The sequence below is a fragment of the Acinonyx jubatus genome, chromosome D2 (genome assembly GCF_027475565.1).
Source record: "Acinonyx jubatus isolate Ajub_Pintada_27869175 chromosome D2, VMU_Ajub_asm_v1.0, whole genome shotgun sequence".
NCBI classification, from domain to species: Eukaryota; Metazoa; Chordata; class Mammalia; order Carnivora; family Felidae; genus Acinonyx; species Acinonyx jubatus.
In genome coordinates this window covers 56,990,380-57,006,040 of record NC_069393.1, presented here as the reverse complement: position 1 = coordinate 57,006,040, position 15,661 = coordinate 56,990,380, and the positions used below count along the sequence as shown (strand labels likewise).

Below are 15,661 nucleotides of genomic sequence, written 5' to 3'. Positions count from 1 at the left end.
GCTGGTGAGGACAGTGGAGAAGTGGAAAAGCAGGTGTCCCAACTATTCAACTAAACCACCGCTGAGCTCTGGCCTGTTGCTGCTCTATAGGTCTAGAGTTGTCAGATCTGATTATTTAAAGAAACAAAACATTTAGATTTTTATGTGAAAGCTCTCAAGGATTGGCAACTAATTTCAGGGTTTTTTTAGTACATGACACAGGCTGAACACATCTGGGAGCCATAAATGGACTAAGGTTTGCCCATTTACAGTCTCAAGGAGATGATCTCCATTCCTTTTCAACTCCAGTATTCTGTGAATTTCACTGTGACTTAACAGCTACCATCCTCAAATGGTTCTTAGCAAAACAAAAGTAATAGTTTGTCTTTGATTAAAAAAAAAATTCTGGATGACCCCGGGGCTTATGCTATTGCTAGAGGTAGTTTCTAATTTTTTTCAAATTAGAATTTTTGAAAATCCTGAAGCCCAAGCTCCCCCTAAGACCAATTAAATCATTATCTCTGGAAGCAGTAATAGACATAATTTTAAATTTCCTAGGTCATTCCAACATGCAGGCAAGTTTAGACACCCGTGGCCTAGCCCCTAATAAACCAGTTACCTTAGAAAGTTTTGACCACTGAGGGTTGATGGGGGGTGGGAGGGAGGGGAGGGTGGGTGATGGGTATTGAAGAGGGCACCTTTTGGGATGAGCACTGGGTGTTGTATGGAAACCAATCTGACAATAAATTTCATATTAAAAAGAAAAAAAAATATTCTAAAAAAGAAAAGGAAGTTTTGACCAGCTTATTTCCATCCCCTCCAAATTTGCCCAACCCTATCTCATTTAATCTGATCCTATTAGTGTGTTAATGGGATGTCACCTCTTCTAGATAGAATTCTTAAAGGGAACTGCGGTCAGAGGAGCAGGTTCCCATCCATCATCTCATGACTCCCAAACCCAACCCAAAAAGCCAAATGCTAGTGTTTCTAAAGTTCCCTCCAACAATGTAGCAATGAATGAATAAGTTCAAGTTCTAGATATTTTTCTTCATTTTTCTTTTATTAAAGATGAGTAAGTTTGGAAAAACCGATTCTGGTTGCATTTAGCTGTATAACTGTATTGTGGCTATCTATGAGCTCTTGGTAAATGGAGATTACCTGAATTATTTTTATGTTTGCATTATTCCCAGCACCAAACACATACCAAATATTGCATGAATGAATGGAAAATGGATAATTACCGATTGAGGTCCCAGACACCTCTTTCAAAATAAGTCATCATATACCTAGAAGATTAAATGAATTTCCCTTAAAATCTGTCAATAATTCTGTCAGTTGTTTTTAAAACATCAAGAGAAATGAAAACACCTGGCTTTCTTATCAATCTAGAATTTTCTTGTTTTTAACTTACACTGACAAATGCTGTCCCATTGTAGAGGAGGTAACAATTAGCTACTGCCTAAAGTGATGATCACGACATTAGGATAACCAGTTGATGTGTAGCAATTCTTCCAGTTCTGGAACGTATGGTGGGTTATATATAGGCATATGAAACACATATACCTATGTCCCTGCAGAAGAGACAGTACATCTCTAATATGCATTGCACTTTTTGTTCAACACTGATATAACCGTATTTAACAGAATTTTAAGAACTGTTGAGCAAAATTATTTAATGTGAAGCATTCGAAAACCATACAATCTTAGCAACCCCCAAAAGTGATGCAACATAAGCAGCCTTCAGTTTTTGAAAGCGAGAAGGGAGTGTCTAGCTGTGGGTCATAATAAAAAGATGCCTTTCAACACTGCAAAGTTCATTGTTCAAGGCAGAAATAACAGAGATAAGGCATATACTTCAGGGCTCCAACAAAAGAGGAATTGTGGAATGAGAATTTCAAACACAACATAATGACAGCAATACCAGAAATCAAAGTATTTGTCTAGGATCCTTGCTTGCAGAGAAAGCATTATGAAGCTAATAAGGCGCAGAGCCTTCACCACGAGCAGTTTTAACAGGCCAAACTCTGGCAAGTCCTCTGCAGGAAGGGCTTCTTTGAAAGCATCAGGGCTACCTTAATGCTGGAGAACCAGAGTGGTAGGCTGCCAGAGGGTCTACAAGTGGCTGCACTACTTAAAAAGGAGAGGCTCAGGAGCAGACACGTCCTCAGCTTGCCTGAAGTCATACATGCATGGCTATAAACATCCTGTGATTCAGAAGTTTTTTTCAACTTTGGTTTTTATAAAAATGGCAGGCCATGATTGCATACACTTTAAAAGTAAAAAACCCTTATGAGTAATAACTCAATTTTACAAATAAAAGGTTCTCCTTAGTGCTCAGACTTCCAGAGAAACACAGGGTCAATGGATGTTGACCTCCTCTGTCCCTCTAATAATGGTACTGACAAACTGGAAATAATGAATTATAGCAAAAGAAAAACACTTATGTAATAATACAAGGGAAGTCTATTAGTATATAATAAAAGAGTTCTTGTTTTTTAACTAATATTTTTTGTAACACCAACAAAATCCTCACAAGTTAGAGCATGTGGCCCTACCAGCAGGACTCTCACACTAAGCATGACCTAAGAAGCTAATCTGGGAGAATCTGAAGTATCTGTTGCTACTTCTACCTTAATTCTTTATCCCAAATGAAGTCATATCATATACCACAGCACAAGGGGAAATTAGATACTAGTTCTGAGCACAAAAAGAAGTTTAAAGACAGCAAAAAGAAACAGCATTTTGTTTCTGTAACGGAGTCTGAGAACTGCCCAAGAAATACAGCCAAGTTCATTAATGAGGTAGATCTGATAGGCATTTTATACTTTAAATAATTTTGATTATAACCATCAAATGAATTGCTTAGACGCTGTGGTTAAGAAAATTGTACAAAATTAAGCAAATTGTTTAAAAGAAACATCTAAAATGTAAAAGGATTAAAAGAAATATAGAAGGTAGAATAAATGTGGTAACAACTGGGTGCCATTTCTAACAAAGTGTTTCTTTCATATTTTATTCCTAAATGTGAGCAAAGCCATCACAAATGAATGTCAGAAGCAGTTATAAAGATTGGGCATGGTTACTTGTAATCAGCTGTATTATAAAGAATAGATTCCTTTGAAATACACAATCTTGCAGGAAGATTCTGTCAATGAGAACTTCATTGGAGCTTCATTGGAGCTTCAAAGGTGTGTGTCTGTGGTACAGAAACCAGAGAAAACTGGATCCAGGAGACCATTCACTCAGACTTTGCACATATTACTACTGCTCTGGGCCTCAATTTTATCATTCATAAAACCCAAGGGGTTAACAAAAGACAGAACTCTAAAATCCCAGCTGTAAAAATCTCATCCTCTGAAATTTATGTATAATGATTGCTGTTGGAAACTCCATTCCCATCAACCTTAATGTCAGTGATAAAGTAGGAGGGGACCACCAGCTCTCTTGGTCATCCTGTCCTTTTAAACCAAAGGCCAAAATCCTGTTCCTGAAACTCTTACCATTTTCCTACATTTTCTCCTGCCTTTAGTTCCTTAGGCCAACAGTTCTTCCTTTGGAACTAGCCTCAGAGCATCTTGTCTAGCCACCTTGTTTTATAGATGAAAAAAGAACCAGAGAGGGCAAGTGACTTGCCTAGAGAGTACCAGAGCTAGTCAGTGACAAAGCCAGGACTAAGAATCCAAACCAGCTATTTGTAAAGTCCAGTCTTCTTTTCCTTAAATCATACCACCCACTTGTCTTTCACTCCTGACAAAAAGCAAAACAAAAGCATGTTAATAGGGGTAGGGAGAGCATCTATTTAGATAATACCGATAAGTAGAAGTTATTTTATTTCAAAAATGAAAATATGGATGTGAAGGCATCATGCCCCTTGATTTCAGACTGTATCACAAAGCTATAGTAAACAGAACAATATCGTATTGGCATAAAAATGGACGCTCGATCAATACAACAGAATAGAGAGCCCAGAAATAAATCTTTGAATGTATGGTCAATTAATTTCCAACAAAGGAGGCAAGAATACACAGTGGGGAAACGAAAGTCTCTTCAATAAATGGTGTTGGAAAAACTGGACAGCCACATGGAAAAGAATGAAACTGGACCACTATTTTACACCATACACAACAATTGACTCAAAATGGATTAAAGATCTGGATATAAGACCAGAAACCATGAGACTCCTAGAAGAAAACATAGGCAGTGAGCTCCTTGACATCATTCTTGGTGATAATTTTTTGGATCTAACTCCAAAGGCAATGACTATAAAAACCAAAATAAACAAATGGGATTGTATCAAACTAAAAAGCTTTCTGCACAGCAAAGGAAACCATCAACAAAATAAAAAGGCAAGATACTAAATGGCAGAAGATATTTGCAAATCATAAATCTGACAAGGGGTTAATATCCAAATTATAAAAAGAACTTCTACAACTTAGTAACAAAACACAATCTGATTTAAAAATGGACAGAGGACCTGAACAGACATTTGTCCAAAGAAGACATGCAGATGGTCAACAGGTACATGAAAGATGCTCAATAATCATCAGAGAAATGCAAATCAAAACCATGAGATATATCCTCTCACACCTATCAGAATGGCTATTATCACAAAGATAAGAAATGATAAGTGTCGGTGAGGATGTAGAGAAAAGGGAACTATTGTGCACTTTTGGTGGGAATGTAAATTGGTACAGCCACAATGGCAAACAGTAGAGAGGTTCCTCAAAAAACTAAAAATGGAACTACCATGTTCCATTTCTGGTTATTTCTGGCAAGTTCATTTCTGGCTATTTATCTGAAGAAAATGAAAGCAGAGAGAGGGAGGGAGGCAAACCATAAGAGACTCTCAAATACTGAGAACAAACCAAGGGTTGATGGGGGGCGGGGGAGAGGGGAAAGTGGGTGATGGGCATTGAGGAGGGCACCTGTTGGGATGAGCACTGGGTGTTGTGTGGAAACCAATTTGACAATAAATTATATTTAATATGAAAATTTTTTAAAAATGGTGACAAAAAAAAAAAAGCAGTAATTCAAAAAGACATGTGCACTCCTATGTTCACTGCAGCATTATGCACAATAGCCAAGATAAGGAAACAACCAAAGTGTCCATTGATGGATGAATGGATAAAGAAGATGTGTACACACACACACACACACACACACACACACACACACACACACAGGGATACTATTCAGCCATAAAAAAGAATGAAATCTTGCCATTTGTGACATGGATGGACCTTGTGGGTGTTACGTTAAATGAAATACGTCAGACAAAGACAAACACCACATGGTTTCATTTATATGTGGAACCAAAAAAACAACAAAACTCATAAATGCAGAGAACAGATTGGAGGTTGCCAGAGTCAGGGGAGAAGGAGGACTGGCAAAATGGAAGAAGGGAGTCAAGAGGTACAAACCCCAGTCATAAATAAGTCATGTCATGGGATGTAATGTTCAGCATGGTGACTACAGTCAATAACACTGTGTTGCATGTCATATAACTTTATATGGTGATGGGGGAAACTAGATTCATTGTGGTGATCATGTTGCAGTGTATACAAACAGAGTCATTATGTTCCACACTTGAAACAAGTATATGTCAACTATACTTCAACAACACAAATGTGGATGTGATAATAAATGTTAATAACTAAAAAGATGAGCTTAACAGATGCATGGCAGATTCAATCAACCACATTTTAATAATCACAGCCTAAGGCCCTGGAAGTTAAAGAAAGCTGTCAGGCTGAGGAGAGGGAGGCAGAATCCTTTGGATGACATTAAAGGATAAACACAAGGTTGTTGGAAAGTGACTAAATTCCCTATACCAAGGAAAGTCAATTCAAGGAGTTAAGGTACAGAGACAAAGATGGTAAAATTTGGCTTAGAGTTAACTGCAACTTAAGTCAATGTAATGCTAGATAACTGAGTATTATACCTATTTTCATTATGTCCTAGTAAGAAGAAGTCAGAGAAAAGTGATGGGTTGTGCCATCGTAAGGCTAATAAAGCATCACAACTCCTATCAGCACGGACTCTGATTTTGACATCTGTGACCTGTCTCACTAATGATAAAAGTACTAAAGCAGTTCAGATTCATTTTTCTGGTATCAAGAAGACTGGCTGGTAAGATTCAAAGGAATGAGTGGGATGTGAATTTAATGAAACTGTAATTATCTTCACAAGGAGACTACTGAAAAGTGCAGAAATGCAATAGAGATCTTAAAAAATCTTTAACAACCGAGGGCAAAAAGAGGTGTAGAGGCAAGGTAGACTGGTTCTATAAGGGAGACAGACTCTTAGGAGACAGCAATATGTAGAAGTAATTGGCTCTTGGAGAACAAATGGCTTATGTTTCTCGCTAATGAGATATCATGCAAAATTATTAATTGGGAACAAATGACAGAAGCACAGGAACCAATATCAACAACAAATATTAGTTTTTCTGAGGGATATGGTAAAAATCTGTGCTTCTTACATTTCTACCATGGGCTTCTGGGAAGTCATACTCGTGGTAACAAGGACAAGCCCAGATCCCATAAGATCAAAGTAATAAACAGGATATAATACACTAAACGAAAACTCAAAAACTATTTAGAATAAATTAAGAGTAAGAAATACATTTACATTGAAAAATGATAAGCATAGGGTATCCTGAGTTTCTCAATTATAAAAAGAACACAAAAAGTAGTATCAATCTGAAAGGCTGTCATAATGATTAAATAATATACACAAATTCTTAAGAGTATATGATACACACTAAATGCTTAACAAATGTTATAACCAGGAGGAAGAATAACTTCATTAATAAGAGCTTTCAAACTGGACTCATCACCACCTCCTCCCTGCTTCAGCTAAATTTTGAGCACACAAATGTGATCACTATTAGCCAATTAGGTAGCTTTTGACAAGATCATTGACCAGATCTTACAAGAAAACCAAAAAATAGTATTTGGAAACCAAGATGAGGGAAAAAGAAAGAGTACCTCAGGAGGCATTGGCTAGCAAAAAACACATTCGGACATTATTTATAAGCAGCCATCACAAGGCAAGGGCTCACTTGCAGTGACACAAAGATAAGAAGTCAAAGAAGATCAAGGAAATTTAGAAGTCTTAAAACTTAAAGGAAATTGCTGTGACATGAACCCTAATGAAAAGTAAAAAAATATTTCCACAGGGAACTATAAGACTCTTTTGCTAGATCCATTTTTATTTAATTTGAAAACAATTTAAGACTCATCATCTCTTCACCTACCAACTAACAGCATACTTATATTCATCTCAATTTATTTCTAGGAGGATCTCGGCTTATTTTTCTCTGTTTTATGAAGCATTTAATTCCTTCCGGTTCCCAGTGTGGAAATTTATGTTTTAATATTTCCAACTTTTTCCCCATTAAAGGCAGAGATGATTCCCTCTACTCATCTAATCGTAAAAATAAAGTGACAGAAAAGAAAGCTATTTCAAGTCTGGGAGCATATTCTTGGGCAGGACATTCAAGGCTGCATACAGGGAAGGATGAAGTATGAAGAAGATCCCATAGGGGAAGATGCCAGTTGATGAAAAAGAAATCCTCATGCAATTTAAAGGCTACATGTAGAGGAGGAACAAAGCTCCTGAAGGGTAGTGGATTAAAATGTAATCGTATGGCTTTCTTCTCTCCTCATTAATGGAAATGTGGTCTGTGACTGAGCAAACTCTTTACAAATGTTCTGAAAGATGCCACGTGGCTTACTAACAGATATATCTATGTTTTTCAAAGTTTAGAATTTGCTTCTTTTCAGACATTCCAAGAGTCAAATTGGGAAAATTTCTATTTCTCAGAAAACATTAATAAATTAAGACCTTGAATTTTATTGCCTTTGCCCATTCTCCTGATACTGTTGTTCTTTCCTTCTTTAAAAACAACAAATACACCCCCCTTCCCAAACTACATATTGACCGTAGTGAAATAAAAGAACTCTTTTTTTTGTTTGTTTTCCTGTAAAGGGGCTCATAAAAATAGGCCTAGAGACAGTGACTTAAAACCAGACAAATCCAGATCTCCAACCCTATCAGTTTCTCCATCTTACAAAGCACACTTAAGGCTCAAAAAGAAAAATTAATGCCCAAACAGCCGGTGAGGCATATAGTCATAGAAACGTTTTCTATCCTGGTCATACCAGGTATCACATAAGATACTGTCAAAATCTTTGATTGACCATTCATTTAGAAGGGGTTCTAAACCCTTTTAAAATCATGTAATAATCAACATCAGCAACACTACGTCAGGGATCTTGGACCACACTCATAACGGCTTCTTTGTCAAGTAAGCAAAGAAACTATGTTATTTTGGTTGCCTGGAAGTTCATATCTGTTTCAGCGAAATGCAAATATCTTGGATCCCTATGAAAGGGTGTGGATCTCCACATAAATGATATCTCTGTTACAGAGAAAGAAGGGGCTGCTGCACTTGCTGGAATGTCTTCGGCTTTGTATCAGATGCTCCAAATTTGGTTTCAACCAGGCTTCCAGTTTGCCGAATGTCAAACTTCATGCTTTAGCAAGGGGGAAAGTCTAGATGCCAGGAACACACTAGACCTCTCAGATAAAGGAGTAGAAGCATGCTTCAGTTGGACTAAGGTTGGTCCTCTTTGTTAGCACCAAACTCTCATTATTTAGTTCTTCACAGACTAAATTCCGGTTTCTCTTAGAGAAGAGGACCTGGATACTGAGAAGGAATTAAAGTAGATATTAAGGTAGAAATTCCAAGGCCAAATATCCCAAGGTCAGGCAAAGCAGCATCTGAGGCCAGTACAAGAAAGTGGTGGAAGTCAATGGGCAGCAACCCTGGGGTACTCGAGCTTTCTATGTCCTTGTCCGGCCTCATGGCCCTACCTGTACCCCAATCATGGGCACCACCTCCTCAATCCACAGCAAGTCCAATGGAGCTGAGGTTCTAGTTTGTCGGTGGTGAATCCGGCGTAGCCGCAGAAGGTACAGGATGATGGCCAGTAGCACCACCAGGATACAGGCGAAGAAGAGATAGTGGTTGTAGACAAAGGAGAGACGGAACCAGCTACCATGGGCCTGCCGGACACTTTCTTGCCGTAGATCCCTAGGCAAGAGTTTGAAGGTGACAAGTAACGTTAATTTCAAAGAAAAACATTCATGTGGATTTAAAAGGCCAGTGGTGTTATATCATTTATTCTATCCATGCAAATATGCTGATACCAGTTCCACAGAGCAAGCAAAGCTGAAGAACGTCTCTAGCCCTAGGACTGCTATGTGATTCCTCCTGTACTTTCTTTTCCTCACAGGCCTATGTGATTCCTCCTGTACTTTCTTTCTCCTCACAGGCCTACGTCCTCCAGAATGGGGACAAAATGAGAAGACAAAAAAGTGAACAGTGAGATAAGACTGATCATCTATAATACTGATTGTCTTAACACTGGTCCCATGCCATTCTGTAAATACATACATACAGTTTGTAACTATGGTTCTAACAAGAATAGGGTGGTCCCTAAATCCAATCAAGAAATCAGAGTGTATTGAAATCCTTAAAAAAATTGGCTGTGCTTCCTGTGCTTTCTTTAGGATATATCTAAAGAAAGTGGTTGCCTGATCAACTGTTTTATAATCTGGAAAAAAAAGAGGAGACATGTAAACCAAAGTGCAGGAGCCTGCCTGCTTAGAACAGAAGCTGCAGTCTGGAGGTCCAGATACTGGATCCGTTTTTGTTTGGTTCGACCTGCAGTGTTTTCTCTAAATGTGAATCTCCAAACTGAAATGCTGCTTATAAAATATGGATTTCTGGCTTGTCCTGACAAATGACAACTGGCAGATGCTGGGACAGCACTTCCGCATGATAGGAGTCAGCCCTTCATCTAGAGCACGTACTCTCCAGCTCCCCACTTCTCTCACATCTATCAGCTACCTGGTTTCTGACAATATTGGGTTTAAAGAAACAGGCAGCAAAGATTAAAAATTCATTTTAGTTTATCCGAAATAATACAGGGGAGAGAGTACCCAAACATTATCCCAAATATCTTATATACATAGAGCAAGACATCAGGCTATCATAGCTTAGTGACAATACCCCCCTAAAAGCATCTTGTGTGCTTTGTTCTAAATTCTGGCCCACCAAAAGCCTTCCAAGTCAATGACATGATGTCTAGAGTGACTCTACCCATTAGGAAAGACTGCTCTATACAGCCAGCATTCCCTAGCTCTCTAGTCAGATGTTTTCTACAATAACCTAAGAATGAATTTTGGTTTATCAGTAAGAATCTTAGAACTGGTTAGTAAGAGCTCAATCCTAAAGAATGATTTATTATGCATAAACAAAACTGCATTCCTGAAATTGCGAAGCTAAAGAACAGACTCCGGATTAAATTCTCAACCTTCTTTCTGTTTCAACATAACTGGTTAGTAATAATAGTTCACGGGATAGTAATAAAGGGAGTTAATTTGGATGCATTTTTGAGGGAGAGTGGTCACTTAAGAAACCTATTCTGAGACACCAATATCCTCTAAGTTCAAGATGCCAGTTCAGTCCACTTTACCTGAGGGGTAAGAATCGTGTTTTATACAGAATGGCTCCCAGTGTCCACTGAACTTCTCGGTCATATACCAGCTGGGCTGTCTGCAGGTGTGGGTAGTCATAGGGAAAGTGGAATCCTTCATGAAGAACTTGGTACATCCAAGCCGATTTAAAACACTGATATCTGTGTGACAAAACAATAAATATTTTTTTTTAAGAAGAAGAAGAAGAAGAAAAAAGAATACTTTCCACATACTCCCATTGGATGTCAAAAAGGATCTCTCTCCCCAGTTCACCTTCCTCGCCTCTAGGTGGAGCCAAATCTGAGCCTACTTTATCTTGATGTTTACCACAAAAGTGCAGGAACACCTTTATGCCATAATGATATTGCTGTGTTTTTCTCTTTCTTTTTATAAGAGTCCTTATTTTTAAGGAGCCTGCTGTAATTACATGATGTCTGGGATTTGTTTCAAAAGAACCCAATTGTGGTAAGAGGGTGGGAAAAGGGATGAAATAAGATTTGCCAGAAGTTGGTAGCTGTTAGCAGAGAAGCAGGGTGATAGGTATACAGAAATTCATTATACCATTCTATTTTTGTTTATGGTTAAAATGTATTAACTAAAATGTTTACAAAATGGGAGGACTGATGAACCAAACTGGCAAAATATTGGTATTTGTTGAAGCTGGGTGAGGATTTATGTTACTGTTCTTTCCACTTTTCTGCATGTTCAATATTTTAATTAAAAGCTTTAAAAAAACACCACTTTTGATTTCAAACCATTTGGAATGAGCCTTTTGGTAACCCTGGTTTTCCCTGGCTTCACTAAAATAGGCTCACTATTTTGGCCCTTATCACTCAGAAAATCAAAATCTAAAAATCAAATTCTTGATTCTCCTTCAACAGAAAATTCCATCTGTATTCTTGCTTGTTCTCTCTCTCTCTCTCATTATAATCTGCCATCTGCGTTTTCAGGCCAATCTTAGGGAAAAAAGGAAGCTACTCACTTGAGTCGATGCTCATCTGCATGTGATGAAAAGAGACCATTCTTGAATCTCTGAGTTAGGACTGACCAAGCCATGCCACAGTAATCCTGGAACAACCAAAGAGAAACAGAGGAACATGAAATTAAAGCACAACTAATTTCCCTACAGTCTCAGCTGTTCCATGTCTAAAGTTACTTGTGGGTGACTAGTTGACAAAGGAAAACAGAAATGCCACATTCATTCCCTGGACATTGTGCAAAGCAAGTGCCAGAACACAGGTTCCTGAGGGTCTCCTTTTTATTCCCATCACCTCAAGTCCAGTACAAAGCCAGCCCAACACGGCTCCTGAGCCTCTTTGGCTTCAGAAAGGGGTAAGGTTAGGACCAGAAATAGCAACATCAAAGCCAAAGGGAGCCTCATTCTACACTATGTAAGATGAGGAAGTAAAGCAGATGGAACAGAATGGTCAAATTCTACCACTGGCCTGTTCCCCTGCTATAGTTCTCCCCAAAGAACCATTCCTTTCCTCTGAATGTCTACTTTGTGCCAGGTGCTTTTCTAGGTGCCAGGGAGATCTAGCAGTGAACAAAACAGACAAAACTTTCTGTCCTCATGAAGCTCACATTCTAGTGATAAAAAACAGACAATAACCATATACATGCATGCATACATAAGACATGTATACACGTACACATTTACATATAGAGTGTGTTACATGACATAAATGCTCATGGAAAAATAAAGCAGGAAAGGGAAATAGGTGAAATTGGGGAGGGCTGCAGTTTTGGATATGGTTGCTAGGGAAGGTATCACTGGGAAAATAACAGTTGAGTCAAAGTAAAAAAAAAAGTAAGGGAACAAAATTATCTCTTTCACCTGGGAAAAAGAACATATGAAGCCACTAGCAATTTGAGTAAGCAGTAACTTGAGCCCTTTGGTGTTCAAGGGAACAGAATTTGAAGAAGTTTTAAAATGAGAGAAAGACGTAGGCCACGAACAGTTAGGCAGCCCTAGATGCTAGAAAGGAAAAGGAATATAAGTGTATTCCTGGAGGCTGGAGAGGAAAGAACAAATACAAACCAGGTTTTCCTCAATATTTCTTAGGGACTGCCTTCAGGGAACAGAATAATACACATAGTACAGACATTATTAAATTGGAAGTCTTCTATCCAGAGAACCCTAGAGAACTGTAACAAAGCAGAAAGAAAAGAATAAAATACAAGGTCAAATTCTTCCCATAAGTTTCTCTTCTACAAGATCAGAAAGACAGGCAAACCTTCAGAGATGAATCTAAATAAAGGAGCTATAGAAAGCTAGAGAAACTTTTACCTGTTCAGGTAACTAATGATTTAAGCCTATAAGCTGCTAATGTCCTATATATGCTCTAAATGAAATTTTATTTCTTCTGCATTTTAGTTTTAAATAGTACCCCTGACATTGCTTTTCCCAATATCTTTTTAATATTCCAAGTGACTCTATATACCACTCTGGCCTCCTGACAAACCAAGAAAATCAAAGTGGACTTGCCCACCTGTGTGACCTCATTTCCAAAAGCACATTACAACTGAGAATACCAAGTGATGGGAAAGATATCTGGGGATGACACTTTTGACCACAAACATTAAACAAGATTACTGGAAAGCTAGAGGAAAAACCATTAGCCACCACAAAGATTTTGGAGCTGGGTGATAATTTGGGTGATCAGGACATACATGGAAACCTAAGTTTAATGAACTAGAAGATAGTACAGCACAGTGTGCTCCTTAACTTCTGAGTCCACTTTCTCATCTGTAAAATGAAGGTTCACAGAGCTCCTCCTGTGAAGAAATCAGTGAAATCAGGCATACAAAGCCCTTTGCACAGCATCTGGCACAAAGTTAGGCATAGAGAAATGGCTGCTGCTGGTATGAATCATCTTTATTATAAATAATTTACCTGAGCAGCCTTGGCAAACGTTGGCCCATGGTAACGGCCACCGATGCGTAACACATCCTCTGTACAGTAAAAAAACTCAGAGAAACCGTAGAACTCGCTGTTATTGAAGTCAATTGGTGACTGGTAGATTCCATTCAGCGAGGCCTGGCTGGTGTTGGGGCGAGCCAGCAGGGGGCTCAGCATTGCCCCACAAGAAGACCAGTCTCCTCTTCCTCGGATATGCAGCACCTGGCTGTTCCTCTCCACCATATCTGTGAGTCCCACGGGCAGGCAGGGATCCAGAAATGGATTGTCGGGACTCAGACCTGTCTTCTGGCCCAGCAACCTGCCACAATGACAATAACAAACAAAACACATCACTAATGTATTCAACCTCTTTAAAAAATGCCTATAAGAAACTTGGTCAAAGAATGTGCTTCACAGATATCTTGTTTTATATGGCATCCCTAGAAACAAGCATGGAGTATCAACCATGCAGTCACAACACATGAACATTTAACTTAAGCAAATTCAATTTAGCTGAAACAAAGGAAAGAAGGAAGGAAGGAAGGGTGGGTGGGTGGGTGGATGGATGGATGGAAGGAAGGAAGGAAGGAAGGAAGGGAGGAAGGGAGGAAGGAGGAAGATAAGGAGAGAGGAGGAAGATAAGGAGAGAAATATGGCAGTGATCAAATTTTGTTCAACCTTTTAATCAACATGTATATTTCCCAATGTATAGTGAAACTAGAGATATTAATCTGCTGGTCTCAATCTAGTCTTCATTACACTGCTTCTTAGAAGTGCCAAGATCTCACCACACTGAGTGTGGTTCTAACATTTAGCAAAACACCTGGGAGAAGGTAAAGAGAGAAGGTTGGAGGAGTTTCCTGAGGAGAAGGATGTGTCAGTGGTCAGTGACAACGGCTGGCCATAGGAAGGACCTGCCTGGCCCCATGTGGGGAGGGACAGGTTGGGGCCAAGTTCTAATCCCCATCTTGGCCATTACATGGTTCTGGCTGTTTCAAGTCTGCATTTGTCCAGCAACAATATTCCCGTTCCTGAAGAGATTAAATCTGGCTGAGGACAGAAATTAGTGGAGACCAAATAACTTTGTCAACTGCAGTTAATTATTCATCAGTTCCTAAACAGACAGACGTTGAAGGGTGGACTTCCTGGGATGAAGAAGCCTCCATGATGTAAAGACTGAAGGAGGGATTGGGAACGTGGCAACACAACAAAATGTTCTGGAACAACTGGAACCTATTTTAAGGATGTGACACCATTAAAAAAACTCAGAAAGTCATATTAAGAAGAAAGAACCATTACATTTTGACATCCCAGGAAGCATGGGTTTCTCTAGTAGAGTAGCAGCTACACAAGATGAATGATCAGTCTTCTCAATTAGGAACTTGGCAAGAAATACCAATGCACATATTGATGCATGGTGGCAGCCATGATACAGCCCAGCAAGTTCTGAGGCAGGAAACAGCAGACAAAGAGAAAAGGGCAGCAGAACAACAAAGGAAGGAAATGGAAAAGGAAACACAGCAGCTAGCAAAGATGGAACACAACAAAACTGGTGTAAAACTTTCATAATTGTTCTTTGGACTGCCAGCAGGAGCGATCTGAGCTCCACAGCCCAAGCAACATCTGTACAGACTGAAGAGTATTTTCAGAATGCAAACACACTGCTTGGTTTTAAGGCATTCGTCCATCACTCGGTATAACAGGAGTCTCCTAAAACACCTTGACCTCTTGGTAGTTGAGACTTACAAAAACAAAAAAGAATCAGGAGACAGTATTTTCTTTATTATGGTCCCAAATAAGACAACTGCTGTGGACCAATTATTACAAATCGCCGTATTCATAATTGTAATTAATACAATAGCGGTATTTCTTCAAGTTAGTATTTCTAGCAAAACAAATGGGGTAAGTAATTTTATGGTGAAAAAAACCTCTGCTGTCTTATACTTCCTTCAACGTACGTAGTGATACAATAATTTTAAATACTAAAGAAAAAAAAAAAACCCACAACTATTTGTACATTATGGTCTAAATACTTCATGTGGTAGCCAAATGAAGAATCAGTGATCTGTCCACGCTGCAGGAAAAACTGGCTATTCTGGACTTAATGAGAGAACAATGTGAAGATTATTTTTAACTTCACATGCTTTTTATCTTTTATGCGCACTATGGAACCTCACTCCCACGTAAGATGCAACTCCACTGTAAGTGAACAAATATGTCTTCTACCAAGAG

The 15,661-nt window shown here is 38.8% G+C and overlaps 1 protein-coding gene and 1 pseudogene across 2 annotated transcripts in view; one reads left to right on the top strand and one right to left on the bottom strand.

The window, feature by feature from the left end:
• Positions 1-1,020: 1,020 nt before the first annotated feature.
• ENTPD7 (ectonucleoside triphosphate diphosphohydrolase 7) overlaps positions 1,021-15,661 on the bottom strand; it is a 50,431-nt gene continuing 35,790 nt past the window's right edge. For both annotated transcript variants that reach the window (XM_027062827.2, XM_053207013.1), the window contains 4 exons: positions 13,424-13,748; positions 11,510-11,595; positions 10,527-10,688; positions 1,021-9,079 (listed from right to left, as the gene is read on the bottom strand). In XM_027062827.2, the coding sequence (XP_026918628.1) occupies positions 8,848-9,079; positions 10,527-10,688; positions 11,510-11,595; positions 13,424-13,748 (805 nt within the window). In that variant the 3' untranslated portion in view covers positions 1,021-8,847. The remainder of the gene's footprint in view (positions 9,080-10,526; positions 10,689-11,509; positions 11,596-13,423; positions 13,749-15,661) is intronic.
• On the top strand, positions 14,049-15,088 carry LOC113600262 (receptor-binding cancer antigen expressed on SiSo cells-like; annotated as a pseudogene).